The 16,028-nt window shown below is 45.4% G+C and overlaps 1 protein-coding gene across 2 annotated transcripts in view; it reads left to right on the top strand.

Annotated features, from left to right (window-relative positions):
• Positions 1 to 16,028, top strand: part of CFH (complement factor H) — a 587,670-nt gene that overhangs the window by 279,200 nt on the left and 292,442 nt on the right. For both annotated transcript variants that reach the window (XM_033962168.1, XM_033962167.1), the window contains exons 13-14: positions 832 to 906; positions 13,788 to 13,964. In XM_033962168.1, coding sequence (XP_033818059.1) covers positions 832 to 906; positions 13,788 to 13,964 — 252 coding nt within the window. The remainder of the gene's footprint in view (positions 1 to 831; positions 907 to 13,787; positions 13,965 to 16,028) is intronic.

The following is a 16,028-nucleotide window of genomic DNA, read 5'->3' as shown; positions in this document are numbered from 1 at the left end:
AAGCTCGTAGTAACTTGTTAAACCCATGATTCTGAGCATTTCTTAAGGAATCATTTAAATACCCGTAGTCTGGACTTCCACCTTTACACAGAATATATTACCTTCCAGCATCTAAGAAGGTCTCTCAACCTGAGGTTTCACCTGATCCAGCGAGTTTAATGGACTTAACAAGAATATTAGAAACCTCAGAGGACAAAGCCATCTTATATTCTACGCTTCTGGTGACTTTTGTTTTTCAACAAGACAAAGAGGCACTGCTTAGGCTGTTTTTAGGCTTAAAGAAGTGGCCTTTATGCTAAGATCTCCATGTTCCCAGATGTCTCAAAGTTAACTCAGACCAGAAGGAAAGGGTTCCTACAATTGAGACAATCCGTACTATCTTTGGGAGCTAAATCTCAGCTTAGATATCCCTGTAAATGTTTGATCCTTTTGGATCAACATTCATATATTTTTTTGACCCCTCTCAGTTATGGTTTTTCCTAGAGGGAAAAGGAGTAATTCCTCCCATTACCTCCACGGGGACGTAGTCCTTTAAAATATTGTAGAAGATGTAACACTGCATTATTGATATAGTTGTTCTTTCTTGATATCTATCAGATTCCATGATGAAATATGAACTGCTTCTCTCATAGTATGGGCTTTATTAGATATAATGATAATTTCACATAGAGTTTTATTTTATCTTTTGTTTGTTTGTTTGCTGTTTAAGTTGTGTGTAAATCTCTCTTTTTCTTTATATATATATATATATATATATATACTGGAATTTTTATATTTATAATTGAATAAATAAATAAAAAATAATAATATTTTTGTGTTCTTTTCTTCCAGTTAAGAAGCCTAAGCTCCCAACAGACAGTGCTGATAGAGATAGCACTAATGAAGATCAAGATACAAGTGTTTCAGGTAACTGATATCACTATGTGCACCTTGTAAATTGTATAAACGACACGTTGAGGTAAATCTTGCATAGGTTTTAGGCTTATATAGGGTTAGATTCACTAAACAAACCGAGCATGTACTGATCGGTTTGCAACCCCTTTGCGACCCTATTTCCCTCCGACCCGATTCACTAACGTGTTTAGTGATCCCATCCCATCCATGCATGCAAATGAGGGAAATGGCATGCAAATTTGGGAGGGCAGCGATTCACTAAACTTTTTCCCCTACACACCAACGGGCTGGCCAATCAAAAACAAGCGACTGGTGAGGACCAGTCACTTGTGTAAAAAACTGCTCTGCCCCGATTCTTCTCTCTGTGGCTCCCCCGACTCTCCTGCTCTCTGCCTGCCCTATGTGCTCTCTGCTTGCCCTCTCTGCCTGTCCTGCCCTATCTGGCTCCCCCCGACTCTCCTGCTCTCTGCCGCCTTTCCCATAGTGCGAGCCCATGGTTTTAAAGCGAGGCTGCACTGCAGGGAAGGGCGACAGAGAGCAGGAGAGTCCAAAATTGCCCACCCACCAGCCCGGCCCACTGGCCTGCCACCCCCCCATACATAAAAGTTGGGAGCAGGAGGGGGCTCAGCCGCTCCTGCTCTGTAGGCCTCCCTCCTGCCACCAGCATGGCATGGCCCACCCACTCGACCCAGACTGACCCACTGCACCCCAATGGGCCCACCCCTGGTCGGGCTGTGCCTGGCTGGCTGGCCAGTTGGACCCACCCCTCCCCCTCCCTGTACCTTGAAAAATCATTGAGAGCAGGAGAGGTGCCCGGTCCCTCCTGCTCCTTAGGCATCCGTGATATCTTCGGGAGCAGGAGGAAGGGCAAAGTCCTCCTGCTCCTTCTTCTCTACCGGGCCGCTTCGCAATACCGGCCTTAGGCCACACTGATGCACAGGAAGGGCCTAAGGCTTTGATTGGCTGAGGTGCCTCGGGCTCCTCACTTGGGAGAGGCCTGGGGCACCTCAACCAATCAGGGACTTCCGTAGGGAGGGGGTGGGGGTGGGGGATGGGGCAGGTGGCCAGGCTGGGTAGGCCCATCGGGGTGCGGTGGGCCGGTGGGGGAAATAGTAGAGATGGCAGGAGAGAGTGGGAACCCTCCTGCCATAAATTTAAAAGCGGGCTCGATTTTTTTTCATTCAGGGAGAGGGGACGGGGCACTTGTCAGGAGAGGGAGGGGGGTTTAATTTTTTTTTTTTGGTTCAAAATAAACAAAACAAAAGCTTCACTGCCTAATGAAAGATTAGGTTTCTTACCTCTGCTAATCTTCCTTCTTGTAGATCTTCTCTGGAGGCTAAACGGCTGGGATCATGCATCTCTGTTAGCTTCAGCTGCAGGGCAACTAAAAGATGATGCCTCCTCTTTGGGCTACTTGCCCGGGAGCTTCCTGACATGCCCAGTTAGTAGAAAAGCCACGGAGACCTATGACAACTTGAAACAAGAAAAGAAGAGGGCGCAGGAACTCCCGCTACCAATCAATTCTGCTCAATATCATATTATACTAAAAACTACAGCCAAAAATGGCCAACTGGAACCAAACAGATTAGGTAAACATTATAAACTGCAAAACCCAGGAAAAGCCTGAAACGTGGACACAGCCTGAAGATCAGAAGGGGCACATCCCAGGAAACCCCCACCAACCCTTAATCCTTATGAAGGGGAATACACATGAAATTCTTAGTGAGGCTGGTCAAAGACAGAAATCCAGCTTACCAGTTACTGAAGAAGCGACCTGCGAATCTGACAAAACAGATGGGCGGGCGTTCAGCCTCCAGAGAAGATCTACAAGAAGGAAGATTAGCAGAGGTAAGAAACCTAATCTTTCATTCTTGTACAATCTCTCTGGAGGCTGAATAGCTGGGACGTATCAAAGCAGTCCCAAAACTCAGGGGAGGCCTAATGAGCCTGCCGCAAGAACAGAAGCTCCAAAGGCCATATCACCCTTAGCCGCCACATCAAGCCTGTAAAACCTGGAAAAGGTATGAAGGGAAGTCCACATGGTCGCCCGATAAATCTCCTCAGGTGAGACCGCATGAGATTCAGCCCACAAAGAAGCCATTCCTCTGGTAGAGTGAGCCTTCACCCCAAGGGGAGGCTTTTTCCCCCACCGCCACATAGACCGCGGAAATAGCAGCACGTATCCAACGGGAAATAGTAGTCTTGGAAGCAGGCCAACCCCGACGCGCGGGGCCCGCCAGGTCAAACAGACGGAAGTTGTTAGTGGCCTCGAGGTATCTCAAAACAAGACACCGTACATCCAGAGACCGCAAAACACAATCCTGAGACTTGGAACCTGAAGGAACCAAGGCTGGCAACCGAACTTCCCAGTGATGTGGAAAGAGAAAACCACTTTTGAAAGAAAAGAAGTCACAGGCCTCAAAAACACCATATACTCCGTGATGCGAAGAAAAGGATCTCTGCATGACAAAGCCTGAAGTACTGACACTCGCCATGCAGAAGTGACTGCCACCAGGAAGACGGACTTGATGTTAAGATCTTTCAGAGAGATCTCATCCAGGGGGGTCATAGAGCTTCGAGTCAGGGAGCGCAAGACCAAATTCAGGTTCCACGATAGGCAAGGCAGCTGCAAGGGAGGCCGCAGCCTCCCTGTCCCCTGCAAGAACCGGAGAATCTCCAGGTGAGAAGCCAGAAAACCCCTGAACGAAGAGAAACCCAAACAGGAGAGTCCCGCAATCTGAACACATACAGAAGAGACTGCCAGACTCTTCCTGAGGTCTTCCTGCAGGAAGTGCAGAACCTGAGCCAGCGACGGTACCAAAGGGACCACCCGAAGCCCCACACACCAAGCCTGAAAACACCTCCAGACTTACGCATAGGCCGAGACTGTTGAATTCTGCTTGCTCAGTAGGAGCGTTACGATAACCACAGAGGAAAAGCCCCTGGCCATAAGACCAAAGTGGTCCGGAACTTGAAGTGCAAATGGTCCCTGTGTGAGCAACCGCTGAAGGCAAGGAAGATGCACACCGCTACCAGAGTTCAACCTCACAAGGGTTGCGTACCAAGGTCATCTGGGCCAGTCCAGAGCCACAAGGATCACTGGACCCCTGTGCAAGAATACCCAGCACAAAACGGGCCATGGGGGAAAGATGTATAGGAGTTCTGCTGTGGGCCAAGGTTGAACCAGAGCATTGAGTACGATGCTGCCAACCTCTCAGCGGCAGCTGAAGAATCTGTCCTCCTTCCGGTCCACTGATGACACCATCAGATCGAAGGTGGGACAACCCCAGCAGTGCACTATGGCCTCAAAAGCCAGCCCTGACAGGGACCATTCTCCCTGGTACAGACTGATAACAGAGTAAGTCTGCCTGAACGTTGCCGACGCCGTCCACCTGGGCTGCAGATAAGGCCAAAAGATGACTCTTCACCCAAGCAAAGCCGCAGCTGAGGACTCCTCGTGCCCCCTTGACATTAGACATAGGCAACAGCCATCACATTGAGAACACACGAACAGCCCTTCGGTGGTAACTCCCTTGGAATCATAGTGGAGCTAACTGGATCACTCGTAGCTCTAACCGATTGATCAACCATCGGCTCTCTCATGGTATCCAGCGGCCTTGGACCGGGACAGATAAGAAAACCGCTCCCTAACCGGAAAGACTCGCATCTGCAGTCAGGGTCACTCAATCTAAGACCCACAGATGGATCACTGTGGACAGAGTGACTGGGTTCAACCACTACATAATACTGCTATGCACCACTGCCAACCAAGGCAGCTTTACCCCCAGTGTGTCTCTCTAGGGATTCCACCACTCCAGAAGCAAAAACTGAAGAGGACACAGGCGAGCTCCTGCCCATGGGATTATATCTATGGTCACCACCATGAGACCCAACACCTGTAGGTACTGCCAGGCCATCGGTGTCGGTCCCGCAAACACGTCCCAAATCGCACTCCTGAGTTTCAGGCTACTGGATCCTGGAAAAAACATCCGGTTCAAACCTGGTTGACCCAGATCCCCAGGTACTCCAAGTCCTGTGTTGGCACAAGGCGACTCTTCCACAGAGTGAGCACCTATCCGGGACGTACCAGCAACGACACCACATGATGAACCGCCAAGCGACTCTGCTTTCATTAAGGAGCTCTGATCAGCCAGTCGTCCACCACCACCATGATCTTGGTAAAGGTCTGGTCGCCGATGCCAAACCGAAAGGGAGCGCCACAAACTGGAAATACCTCCCAAGAACAAGAAACCTCAGGAATCTCCAATCTGGGAATATCGGGAAGCGGAGACACGCTTCCGTGAAATCCAAGGAAGCCAAAAACTCCCCGGGTGCAACCACTGCTAGGACAGAATGCCCAGAGTCCAGCCGCCCTGCTAACAGGTCCAGAATCAGTCTGCAATTGGAGTCCTTCTATGGCACGATAAAGAAAATCGAGTATCTCCTGGAGCCGAAGGCATCCCGTGGTATGGACTCCATGGCCGCCAATCCATGAACCGGCACACTATAGCGAACAGTTTGCCGGCCCTTTCCGGATGTCCCTCAGGAGAACTGTAGTCGAAGATAATCCTTGAAAACCACTAGGACCAACGGGCCCTAAGTTGGCTTTAGCCATTCTGAAAGGAAGGCCGAAAGCCGCCCCCTGATTCGGGGGGGTGGGGCCTCGCCAGAGACCTGGCATCATAAAGATCTCTTAGAAAGGACAGAAGATCGAGAGTTGGAAGGCTGTTGGTGCGCTGGACCTCCAAAGTGAGGTCTATAGGATCCTCCAAATGCCGCCCTGCTGCAGGGGGTCCGTCCAGTGTACTGATATTCACCAGGAGGGCCGAAAAATCAGCCGTTCTGTCCCCCTGGATGGACGAGGTCCAGAGCCAGGAAGTGCCTGAGGCTTGCGGTCTTGCACACTCACCATCAGGTCATCCAAACCCTGGCCAAAGAAGGGCAAACCGTGGAAGGGTAAGTTGCTCAGCACAGACATGGATGAAGAATCACCCGACCACTGTGGAATCCATAATAGTCTCCTGAAGAAGCACCCAGCTTAGCAAACATGGTCAAAATATCACAGAGTGCAGCTGCCAAATAATTAACTCCAGAAACCAGGAAGCCGAGGTCCTGAAGGACAACCTCCACAGGAACCTGACGAAGTTCCATTTGATATGCTCGGATCACAGAGGAAATGGCCACTGCAGCTTGCACTCCCGTCGCAGCGGATCAAAAGACACTTCATAACAAAATCTAGTCGTCGGTCTAAGACATCATAAGAACATAAAAACATAAGCAATGCCTCTGCTGGGTCAGACCTGAGGTCCATCTTGCCCAGCAGTCCGCTCATGCGGCGGCCCAACAGGTCCAGGACCTGAGCAGTAATCCTCTATTTATACCCTTCTATTCCCTTTTCCAGCAGGAAAATGTCCAATCCTCTCTTAAATCCCAGTACTGTATTCTGCCCTATAACGTCCTCTGGAAGCGCATTCCAAGTGTCCACCACACGTTGGGTAAAGAAGAACTTCCTGGCATTTGTATTGAATCTGTCCCCTTTCAACTTTTCTGAATGGCCTCTTGTTCTTTTATTTTTTGAAAGTTTGAAGAATCTGTCCCTCTCTACTCTCTCTATGCCCCTCATGATCTTATAAGTCTCTATCATGTCCCCTCTAAGTCTCCTCTTCTCCAGGGAAAAGAGACCCAGTTTCTCCAATCTCTCAGCGTATGAAAGGTTTTCCATCCCTTTTATCAGACGTGTCGCTCTTCTCTGAACTCTCTCAAGTAACGCCATATCTTTCTTAAGGTATGGCGACCAAAACTGGACACAGTATTCCAGGTGTGGGCGCACCATCGCCCGATACAGCGGCAGGATAACTTCTTTCGTCCTGGTTGTAATACCCTTCTTGATTATACCTAGCATTCTATTCTCTCTCTTAGCGGCCGCTGCGCACTGTGCCGTCGGCTTCATTGATCTGTCCACCATTACCCCCAAGTCCCTCTCTTGGGTACTCTCTTTCAATAACATCCCTCCCATCGTATAATTGTATTTCGGGTTTCTGCTTCCCACATGCAATACTTTACATTTCTCAACGTTGAACTTCATTTGCCATTTTGTCACCCATTCCCCTAGTTTGTTCAAGTCCCTTTGCAATTCCTCACAGTCCTCTTTAGTCCAAGCTCCCCTAAATAGTTTGGTGTCATCTGCAAATTTTATTATCTCACACTTCGTCCCTGTTTCTAGATTATTTATGAATATATTAAATAACAGCGGCCCGAGCACCGAGCCCTGCGGAACACCACTTGTGACCCTCCTCCAGTCAGAGTAGTGGCCCTTCAACCCTACCCTTTGTTTCCTACCTGCCAACCAGTTTCTGATCCATCTATGTACGTCTTCGTCCACCCCATGGTTCTTCAGTTTCCGGAGTAATCGTTCATGAGGCACCTTGTCAAAGGCTTTTTGGAAATCAAGGTATATGATGTCTATTGGGGGTTACCTCTGTCCATCTGTTTGTTAATTCCTTCGAAGAAGTGTAGTAAGTTGGTTAGGCACAATCTCCCCCTGCAGAAACCATGTTGGCTGGTTATCAGAAGTTTGTTTCTTTCCAAGTGATTATCGATGTTTTCTTTTATCAGTGCTTCCGCCATTTTTCCGGGATAACCCTCCAGCCTAGGGCAAGGAGGTATGTTTAGCGACCTGAGCCACCGCCAAATCCACCTTGGAGGGACTAGGCACTTGGAAAATTATGAATCCATGAGATACAATGTAGCCCTGGCCCTAGCACACTTCAGAGGACCCTCTGGGGCCCCTCAACCTCCAAGAGCATTTCTGCCGAGTCTGCATGAGCTGGAAATGCAGCGGAGAGCGGGTGCATGATTGAACACTCCGCCTGAACTGCAGAGTCTGAGTCAAGTCCTGTTGTCCGCAGGGATTCAGAGATAAGATCAGGAAGGCAACTGGACTTAGCCTGCGCACCATCTGATACATGCCACATTGTGAGAATCACCGTTCTGGGAATCCCCAAGATCTGCTAGGCTAGTCATGTCAGTAGGACCAACCGAAACGCCATGTGACAGCAACAGCCTAGAAAGTGACGCAGGTACCGAGACAATAGCGGGAAGTTGCTGCTGGGGTTCAGGCGTACCAGCAATGATCAGATTGACATGCTGGAATCCAAAGGCTGTACAGACTACCGCACCGCAATCTGATAGGGAGACACAGGCATAGCCTGCTTTCTCATGAAAGCCTGATACATCATATCCACAAATTCTGGTAGAAAGTAGTCTTCGGCAGCCTGAGCCAATCAACGGGACTCAGATTTGAAATTGTTTGAAGATCGATGAGACTTTCCCTGGAACTGCACTTGCGTTTTGCGAAAATGCCCTCCTTGCACAATTCTGGCGTCCCGGATGCTGGAATCGCATCTTTGGCAAAAACGGAGGAAATCCTCTCCAGAGGAGGATAGTGCGGAATCCACATACTGTTTACGCCCCTTACAGGCTGCGGTGCACAAAATACGTGGCTGCGAAACCGCAAGCCATCTGCCGGATTTACGGCATGAATCCATGCCGTCCTGTCCTGAGGTGGCCATCTGTGAAGTTTGCTAGCAAACTGTTCTGGATCAAATTCCTCAACCTAATTCCCACCATTCCTAACCCTCCAAATCCTGAATCCAATTGGCACACCTGGATCACCCTCTCTGAGACCACCTACCACTCCCTCGCACCACTATCCACTAAAACTGTCTCCTACTCCCGCAAGGCCCCTTGGTACCTTCCATACCACAGAGAACTGAAGCAGAAATGTCGAATACTGGAACGCAAATGGAAAAAAATCTAAATTCCCCACAGACAGACAGTCCTGGAGGGTTAATATTAAGTCCTACAATACTGAACTAAAAAAAGCAAGGAAGAATTACTACGGTAACAAAATTTCCAGGTCCAACAACCAAAGTAATACATTGTTCAACATCTGGCGCTCCATATCCTCTAAACATGATACCACCACACTCCCTCCTCTCCATCTGCAGACGATCTAGCAAAATTCTTCAATGAGAAAGTCACTACCTTACGATGCTCATTCCCACTAGCAACCTCTTACAACTCTCTGGTATCCACTGATTCCAAACCCACTCTAACTGTCGCCAACCATATTCCAGTCGACAGATCCTGGACCGCCTTCGAGCTCGTATCTGATTCCCAGGTCGCCAAACTCTGCCTCAAGTTGAAATCCTGCAACTGTACCTTAAACCCTTTCCCCTCCTACCTATATGAGAAAATTCCCACAAAGCCATCTCATCTCTCACCAAACTTATAAACTCTGCCTTACTTTCAGGCCTATTCTCTGCAGAAATGGGACACATTGCCCTATCCCCACTACTGAAAAAAGCTAATCTAGACCCCTCCATACCATCCAGCTATCGCCCAATAGCAAATATTCCTCTCCTGACCAAGTTGCTGGAGTCCATCATATCTACCCAACTTTCATCCTATCTTGAAAGATTCTCCTATCTCCTACCCTACCAACATGGCTTCAGACCCAACTTCAGCACCGAATCCCTATTGGCCTCATTAATCTCAAAGGTCCAACAACTTCACTCTTGCAATAAGTTTGCTGTTCTTCTTCAATTCGACCTTTCTGCAGCTTTCAACATGATATACTAATTCTCCAACTTTCTGAAATTGGCATAAACTCAACAGTCTTAGATTGGTTCTCAAAATTCTTACGTTCTCGCTCCTACTTCGCTAACATAAATGGCTCCTCATCCCTCCTGTGGAAACTGATTTGTGGAGTTCCTTAGGGCTCACCTCTATCCCCGATTCTTTTCAATGTTTATATGTCCTCCCTGAAACTCCTCCAACTGTCACCCTTGAAAACACTTTACACTTACGCTGATGACATCCTTGTCCTCCTCGAGACCGACTCTAACCTCACCAATATCTCTGAGAACATCTCTTCGTGTATATCGAACCTCCAATCCTGGGCCTTCACCGTACAAATGAAATTAAACGAGAACAAAACTACTTTGGCTCGGCCCAAAATTAGATCAGCTACCCACCCTCATCCTACTATCCTCTGGCACCACATTGCAGCTTGAACACTCATGCAAAGTTCTGGGCATCATCATTGATTCCACACTGTCCTTCAATGACCAACTTAATTCCTTAGTAAAAAAAAATGCTTTTTCAATCTTCACATGTTAAGGAAAGTGAGATCCTGCTTCCATCATCATCACTTTGCTGTCCTCGTACAATCTATCATTCTTTCCAGACTGGATTACTGTAACTACATCTACTTAAGCCTAATAAAGAAAAGCCTTCATAGACTCCAGCGGATCCAGAAAACTGCAGCTAAACTAATCTTCGCAAAAAGCAAATTTGACCACGTCTCCCCTCTTCTGTCTAAGCTTCACTGGCTCCAGATAATCCTTAGGGTTCACTACAAATGTGCCTGCCTAACCTTCAAGTCTCTACACGGTATCCTGCCTCCCCTTTTTCCACTATCTTGGAAATCCTCTAATCCCAACACCACCTGATCCACTCAAAAATTCAAACTATCTTTCCCCTCTTTAAAAGGCATATCCCATGCAGCAAAATTAGGGACTTCCCTCTTCTTCAGGATCACTGAACTCTGGAACAGCTTTACTACCCCGCTTCGGAGCCTAAACTCCTCCAACTCTTCCGAAAACATTTGAAAACTTGGCTTTTCTCTAAAATGCAATGACCCCTCCCTCATCGATATACTAAGTCCCTCTAAACTTCTCTTGCTAAGTCCTTCTACTTTTCATTGTAGTTCCTTTCTATACCAATTCCTGTAAACCGTGCTGAGCTCTACTTCTGTGGAGATGATGCGGTATACAAACTTAAGGTTTAGTTTAGCTTGGAGCAAAAACGAAGCTTCTAAGTCCAAAAAAAACTTTAAAGAAAATCCAAGATGGCTGTCGTGGGTGCTGATTTTGACAGAAAAACGGCCATTAAAAATGTAGGAAAACGCTAAAAATGGTGATTTTAGGATTTTACAGTTGGGGGGACCAGGGCATGCAGGGAAACCCCCATGGAAAACCCCATAACCCCAATTTGAGGACCCTCCGAAATCGACAAACTCTATAACTCACAGACACCACAGAGACACGTGCTGCAATGCATTTCAATGGCAGCCAGCAATACACAGTGCAAGCATAGGGAGATCATTACCTCAGGAGCTGATTAAACTAGATTCTTCAGATCTTCTGGCTGCCTTAACTTCCCTATCACCTCAGATCATGACCACCAGGACCTCTCAGGGAAATCAAAGAAGATATGCAGAATGGTTCCGATCCCGGCGTACCTCCTCAGAACAGCAGCAGCCTGCGCTCTACCCCTCTGCGGACGAACCAGGGGAGAGATGGCTCCCAAACCTGGAGACCCTATTCAATCTGCAGGCTGTTCAGAGGGCTTACTGCACTTTCAGGCTTACAGAGCACCCTCCAAAAGCAGACAAACTTTAAAATGTCTGCAATCTCCCACCGAAGAATCACTCGCACAGAGTTGATCCGCAGCATGTGGGCAAACCCATGGAAAAAAATAAAAAAGAACTAGGAATTGAAAACAAATCACAAGCAGAATTAACTGAAATGAAACTAAGCAGTGAAGCTGAAGGAACAAACTGGGAATGTCAGGAAGCTCCCGGGCAGGTAGCCCAAAGGGGAGGGATCATCTTTTAGTTGCCCTGCAGCTGAAGCTAACAGAGATGCAAGATCCCAGCCATTCAGCCCCCAGAGAGATTGTACAAGAACTGGCTTTGTGCAGGGTACTAGTCCTTAATGATCCTTAATTAGTCCATAAAAGAAAAGAAGGACTCCTTTAAAAAATGGAAACGCACGAAAACAACCGAAGCTTAGAACAAACACAAAGATGATCAGAAGAAATGTCACAAGGCGGTGAGAGATGCCAAAAAGGACTATGAGGAGAAAATAGTGCAAGAGGCCAAAATTTCAAGCCCTTCTTTAGATACGTAAAAGGAAAAAAACCCGCAAAAGAGACGGTGGGACCGCTGGATGACCAGGGAAGAAAAGGGTACATCAAAGAAGATAAACAAATTGTAGACAGACAAAATTCCTTCTTTATGTCTGTCTTTACGAAGGAGAACATCGCAACAATAACAGAAGCAGTAGAAGTGTTCAAAGGAGTAATAGAGGACAGCCTCACCACAGTAAAAGTGGACTTGGACCAGATATACTACCAGATCGACAATCTTAAAAGTGATAAATCCCCTGGACCTGATGGAATTCACCCGAGAGTCTTAAAAGAACTGAAGGTTGAAATCGGAGAGCTATTGCAAAAACTTGCCAACCTGTCAATTAGAACTGAACAGATACCGGACGATTGGAAGATAGCGAACGTCGCGTCAATTTTCAAAAAAGGATCAAGAGGAGAACCGGGCAACTACAGACCTGTGAGTCTTATGTCTGTCCCTGGAAAGATGGTTGAAGCACTGATTACAGATAGCATAGTCCGGCACTTGAATACACATGACCTGATGAGAGCCAGTCAACATGGCTTCAGGAAAGGGAAATCATGTTTGATGAATTTACTTCAATTTATTGAGACCGTTATATTGCCTACAAAAGTCTATTTTATGTTGCAGTTATTCTTGGGATTTGCTTTTTAATATGATTTTAGCATTTGAGAAGGATTATAGTTTATAATTTATTTCATCAAGTTTCAAGTTTTATTTAAAATTTGCATTGTCATAATTTCAAAGCGTATTACAAATCTAAAATCAGGGGAACAGTAATATACATGGACGAAATTTGAACAAACATAAATAACAGGACTGATACAAAAGGAGGAGGGGAGGAACTACAAATGTTATAGTAAAGAAAACAAATAAGGATAAGCACAACAGGGCAGGTTTGAGAGCAGTATTTTCAAAGCATTTAGACTTACAAAGTAACACAGTAACCTATGGTACTTTGTAAGTCTAAGTGCTTTGAAAATGAGCTCTTCTGTGTTTAAGACATTTAATGATATTATTGCATTTATTCATAATTTTGAGCCTTGTTATATAAAAGTGTTTTAAAGATAAGAAATAATTAAAGAACATTAGGGGATAGATTCTGTATATGTTGCCAAAAAATTGGCACTGATAAAGTTTCACACTAAGGGCTCCTTTTATCAAGGCGCGCTACGGGAGTAAGTGCGTCGGACATTTCATCACACGCTAACCCCCGCGGCAAGCCTAAAAACTAACACCTCATCAATGGAGGTGTTAGCGACTAGCGCGGTAGGCAGTTGAACGCGTGGTATTCCGCGCGTTAACTGCCTACCGCACCTTGATAAAAGGAGCCCTAAGTGCTATTCTATAAACAATGCTCAATTTGGGCACCATTTATAGAATAGAATTTAGTGTCAGAATCTGTGCCCAATTTTACATCAAGTAGTACAAATACTCATGCTAAATTATGCACGGATCTTCTTTATTCTACAAAAATGTTCAAAATTTCCAGGAATACCTAGATCTACCCATGCCCCTTCCATGACCACACTCCCTTTTCAGATCCTCATGTAAAGCTTATGCACGGATCTCAGTGCCTAAAAGTGTGTATGTAAATTGACACCAATTGACTTGTTATTAAATTAAATTGCACATGGAAACATGCCTTTCAGGCCCAAATTTCTGTGCACAAGCGTAATATATAGAATTAAGCCATAGGTATCGCTGCTGCACTTTGACTGGGCACCTTTCCCCGCTGGTGCTGAATGAATGCTGCATCTGAATCTTTGGGGCAGCCTAGAAATATTCTGTAATTGTTGAGAGTTTTATATAAGTAAAAACCAGTTTTCTATATCTCTAAGTCAAACAATTTTTATTAATAGAAATTATATGGAAAAAATGCATTTGATATCTGAAAACTAATGTTTTTTTGTCAAAGGGCAAGTCGAGAAATGTCCTCCTGCACCCCAGTTGCCAAATGCTGAAACAGTACCAAACAAAGACTATTATAAGGGTGACAAAGTAAAGTATATTTGTAAAGAGAATTATCATCTTCAAGGAAAAGCAGAAATAGAGTGTAAAAATGAAAAGTGGACATCACCACCTCGCTGCATCGGTCAGTATTTCTTTTAATTAATGCTTTTTATTACTTTTTGAGTATTTATATGTTGAAATATCATGCTGGTATGTTACATTATGATATGTGGGTAAATTTTCAAACGGAGCTAGTTAGCTTGTAATAACTTAACTGGCTAGATCAAAGCTTTTGAAATGTTTCTAGAAATGAATAGTTGAAATTAGCCACTTTGATCAGGGGGATCAAGGTAGTCAGCTAGATCTATTTATCTCCTAACAGTAGTGGCACGTACTGAAGGAGTGAGCCTAAGGAGTAGGACATGCTCCTTGTGCCAGCTCCAGGAACGATTTTTATAATGGACTTTCTCTTAACTGTGACTTATTTTATTTCTGCTGCACCAATTTCTTTACCATTTTTCCATGCTTATGTAGTTTGGGAATGCTGGTCCTCCTGTTTCTTTAGGTGTTTGGCCCAGGATGAAGTAAGGTGTTTGGCATGCTGTCCATCTGTCTCATTATCTTTTGTTCTTCCTTCTCCATCAATTTGTAGTTCTCACTGTATGACCTTTTTCTTTGTTCAGCTGTAGATCAAAGTCATCCATCATTCATGAAACCATCACTGCTTCTAAACCTTGCTCCAGGATGGCCAGGAGTCTTTACTTTACCAGTATCTCCCACCAGGATGTACCTCTTTTTTAATTTTTGCTTCCAGAATCTGTAGGAGAAATTGGAGAATTGCTATGATTCTCATTCCTTACCAATTACTGAATTTTTCTCAGATTCAGGATGCCAGTTTGAGTCTTTGCTTATCCTCCTTGATCTCATTCCAATGCTCCATATCCTTCTCCTTTATTTTCTTCCTTTTTCTAGCTCTGCTGCCTAGGGTTCTCTTTCTCAGATTTTGCCAGATGTTGTGGTGAATATACTAGTTCTGGGTGACTTCTACTCTTCCATTTGGGACAAATCATAGTTCAACCTAGAAACTGAAACCACAAGCAGTGAATCATCTGCATAAACATATGGACTTACATCAAATGATTGCATCACTACAAGTAAAAGACTCAATAACACAGATCAGAGAGAGAGGGGGACCTTATACCCACCAACATAGACAGTGGGTAAGGTGAAAGCATTTCCTTTTCTAGTTATACCCGAACAGGAATGTCATCATGAGTCTCCTCAGGGATCCACCAACATGCTGCTCTCAATATGGTAGCTGTAGCATATTTATGAAAATCTGGGAATCTAACTTCATCAAGATGTCAGGGATGTTTAAGCATGCTTAATATGTGGTGGTTTGAATTCCATAGGAACTGAGCAAGAATAGAGTCTACCTGTTTGTAAAAAGAAGTAGGGAAAAGAAAGAGCAACCTATCCCCACAGATGGATTAATATGGCCATTTCCTCCATGTATGTGGATTGTGGAAAAACAGCCACTGATCATATTGAAAGCACACTCCACTAGAGGGTTGTTGCCTCATGGGCAGAGACTAGGACTGTCTCACCTGAAACCACTTAGGATATAAATGGTATATAAATAATAATAAAAATTAATTTATAGAGGGGCTACGTGGTCTACACTTCATACCTTTACAAGGTTCTATAGGGTGGAAGTAGCTGCCAGGAATTACACTGTTTTTGGGTTCTCCATTTTGAAGACTGGCTCAATGGACTCACTGTAGACTCTGGGAACTGCTTTGCTGGGTACTGCTTTGGTGACCACTAGACACATTGCACTAGAAATAAAAATGAGGTTCTTACCTCTGTAATCTTCTTTCTTGTAGATGTGTCTAGTGGTCCTGAAGACCCGACCTGTGTATAGACCTTGACTTAGGATCAGCAGGTCAAGCAAGTAGCTACGAGCTCTACACATATTTAGTTACAGAGCAGGACAAAATTGTAGTGTCAGGGATTTTTTCCCATTTTCCTCTTTCCTGTTATGTGTAAACTGCAAGGGCAAGAACACCTCCCTGGGAAGGAGATGGAGAGAAAACGTGACTGACAGTTTTAGTTCAGATACAAGACCCTAGCTTTCAGGGCTACCAGACACATTTACAAGACAGATTACCAAGGTAAGAATCGAGGGCTCTTTTTACTAAACCAC

Source organism: Geotrypetes seraphini, chromosome 10 (genome assembly GCF_902459505.1).
Source record: "Geotrypetes seraphini chromosome 10, aGeoSer1.1, whole genome shotgun sequence".
Taxonomy (NCBI): Eukaryota; Metazoa; Chordata; class Amphibia; order Gymnophiona; family Dermophiidae; genus Geotrypetes; species Geotrypetes seraphini.
This window is presented reverse-complemented; position numbering and strand designations above follow the sequence as displayed.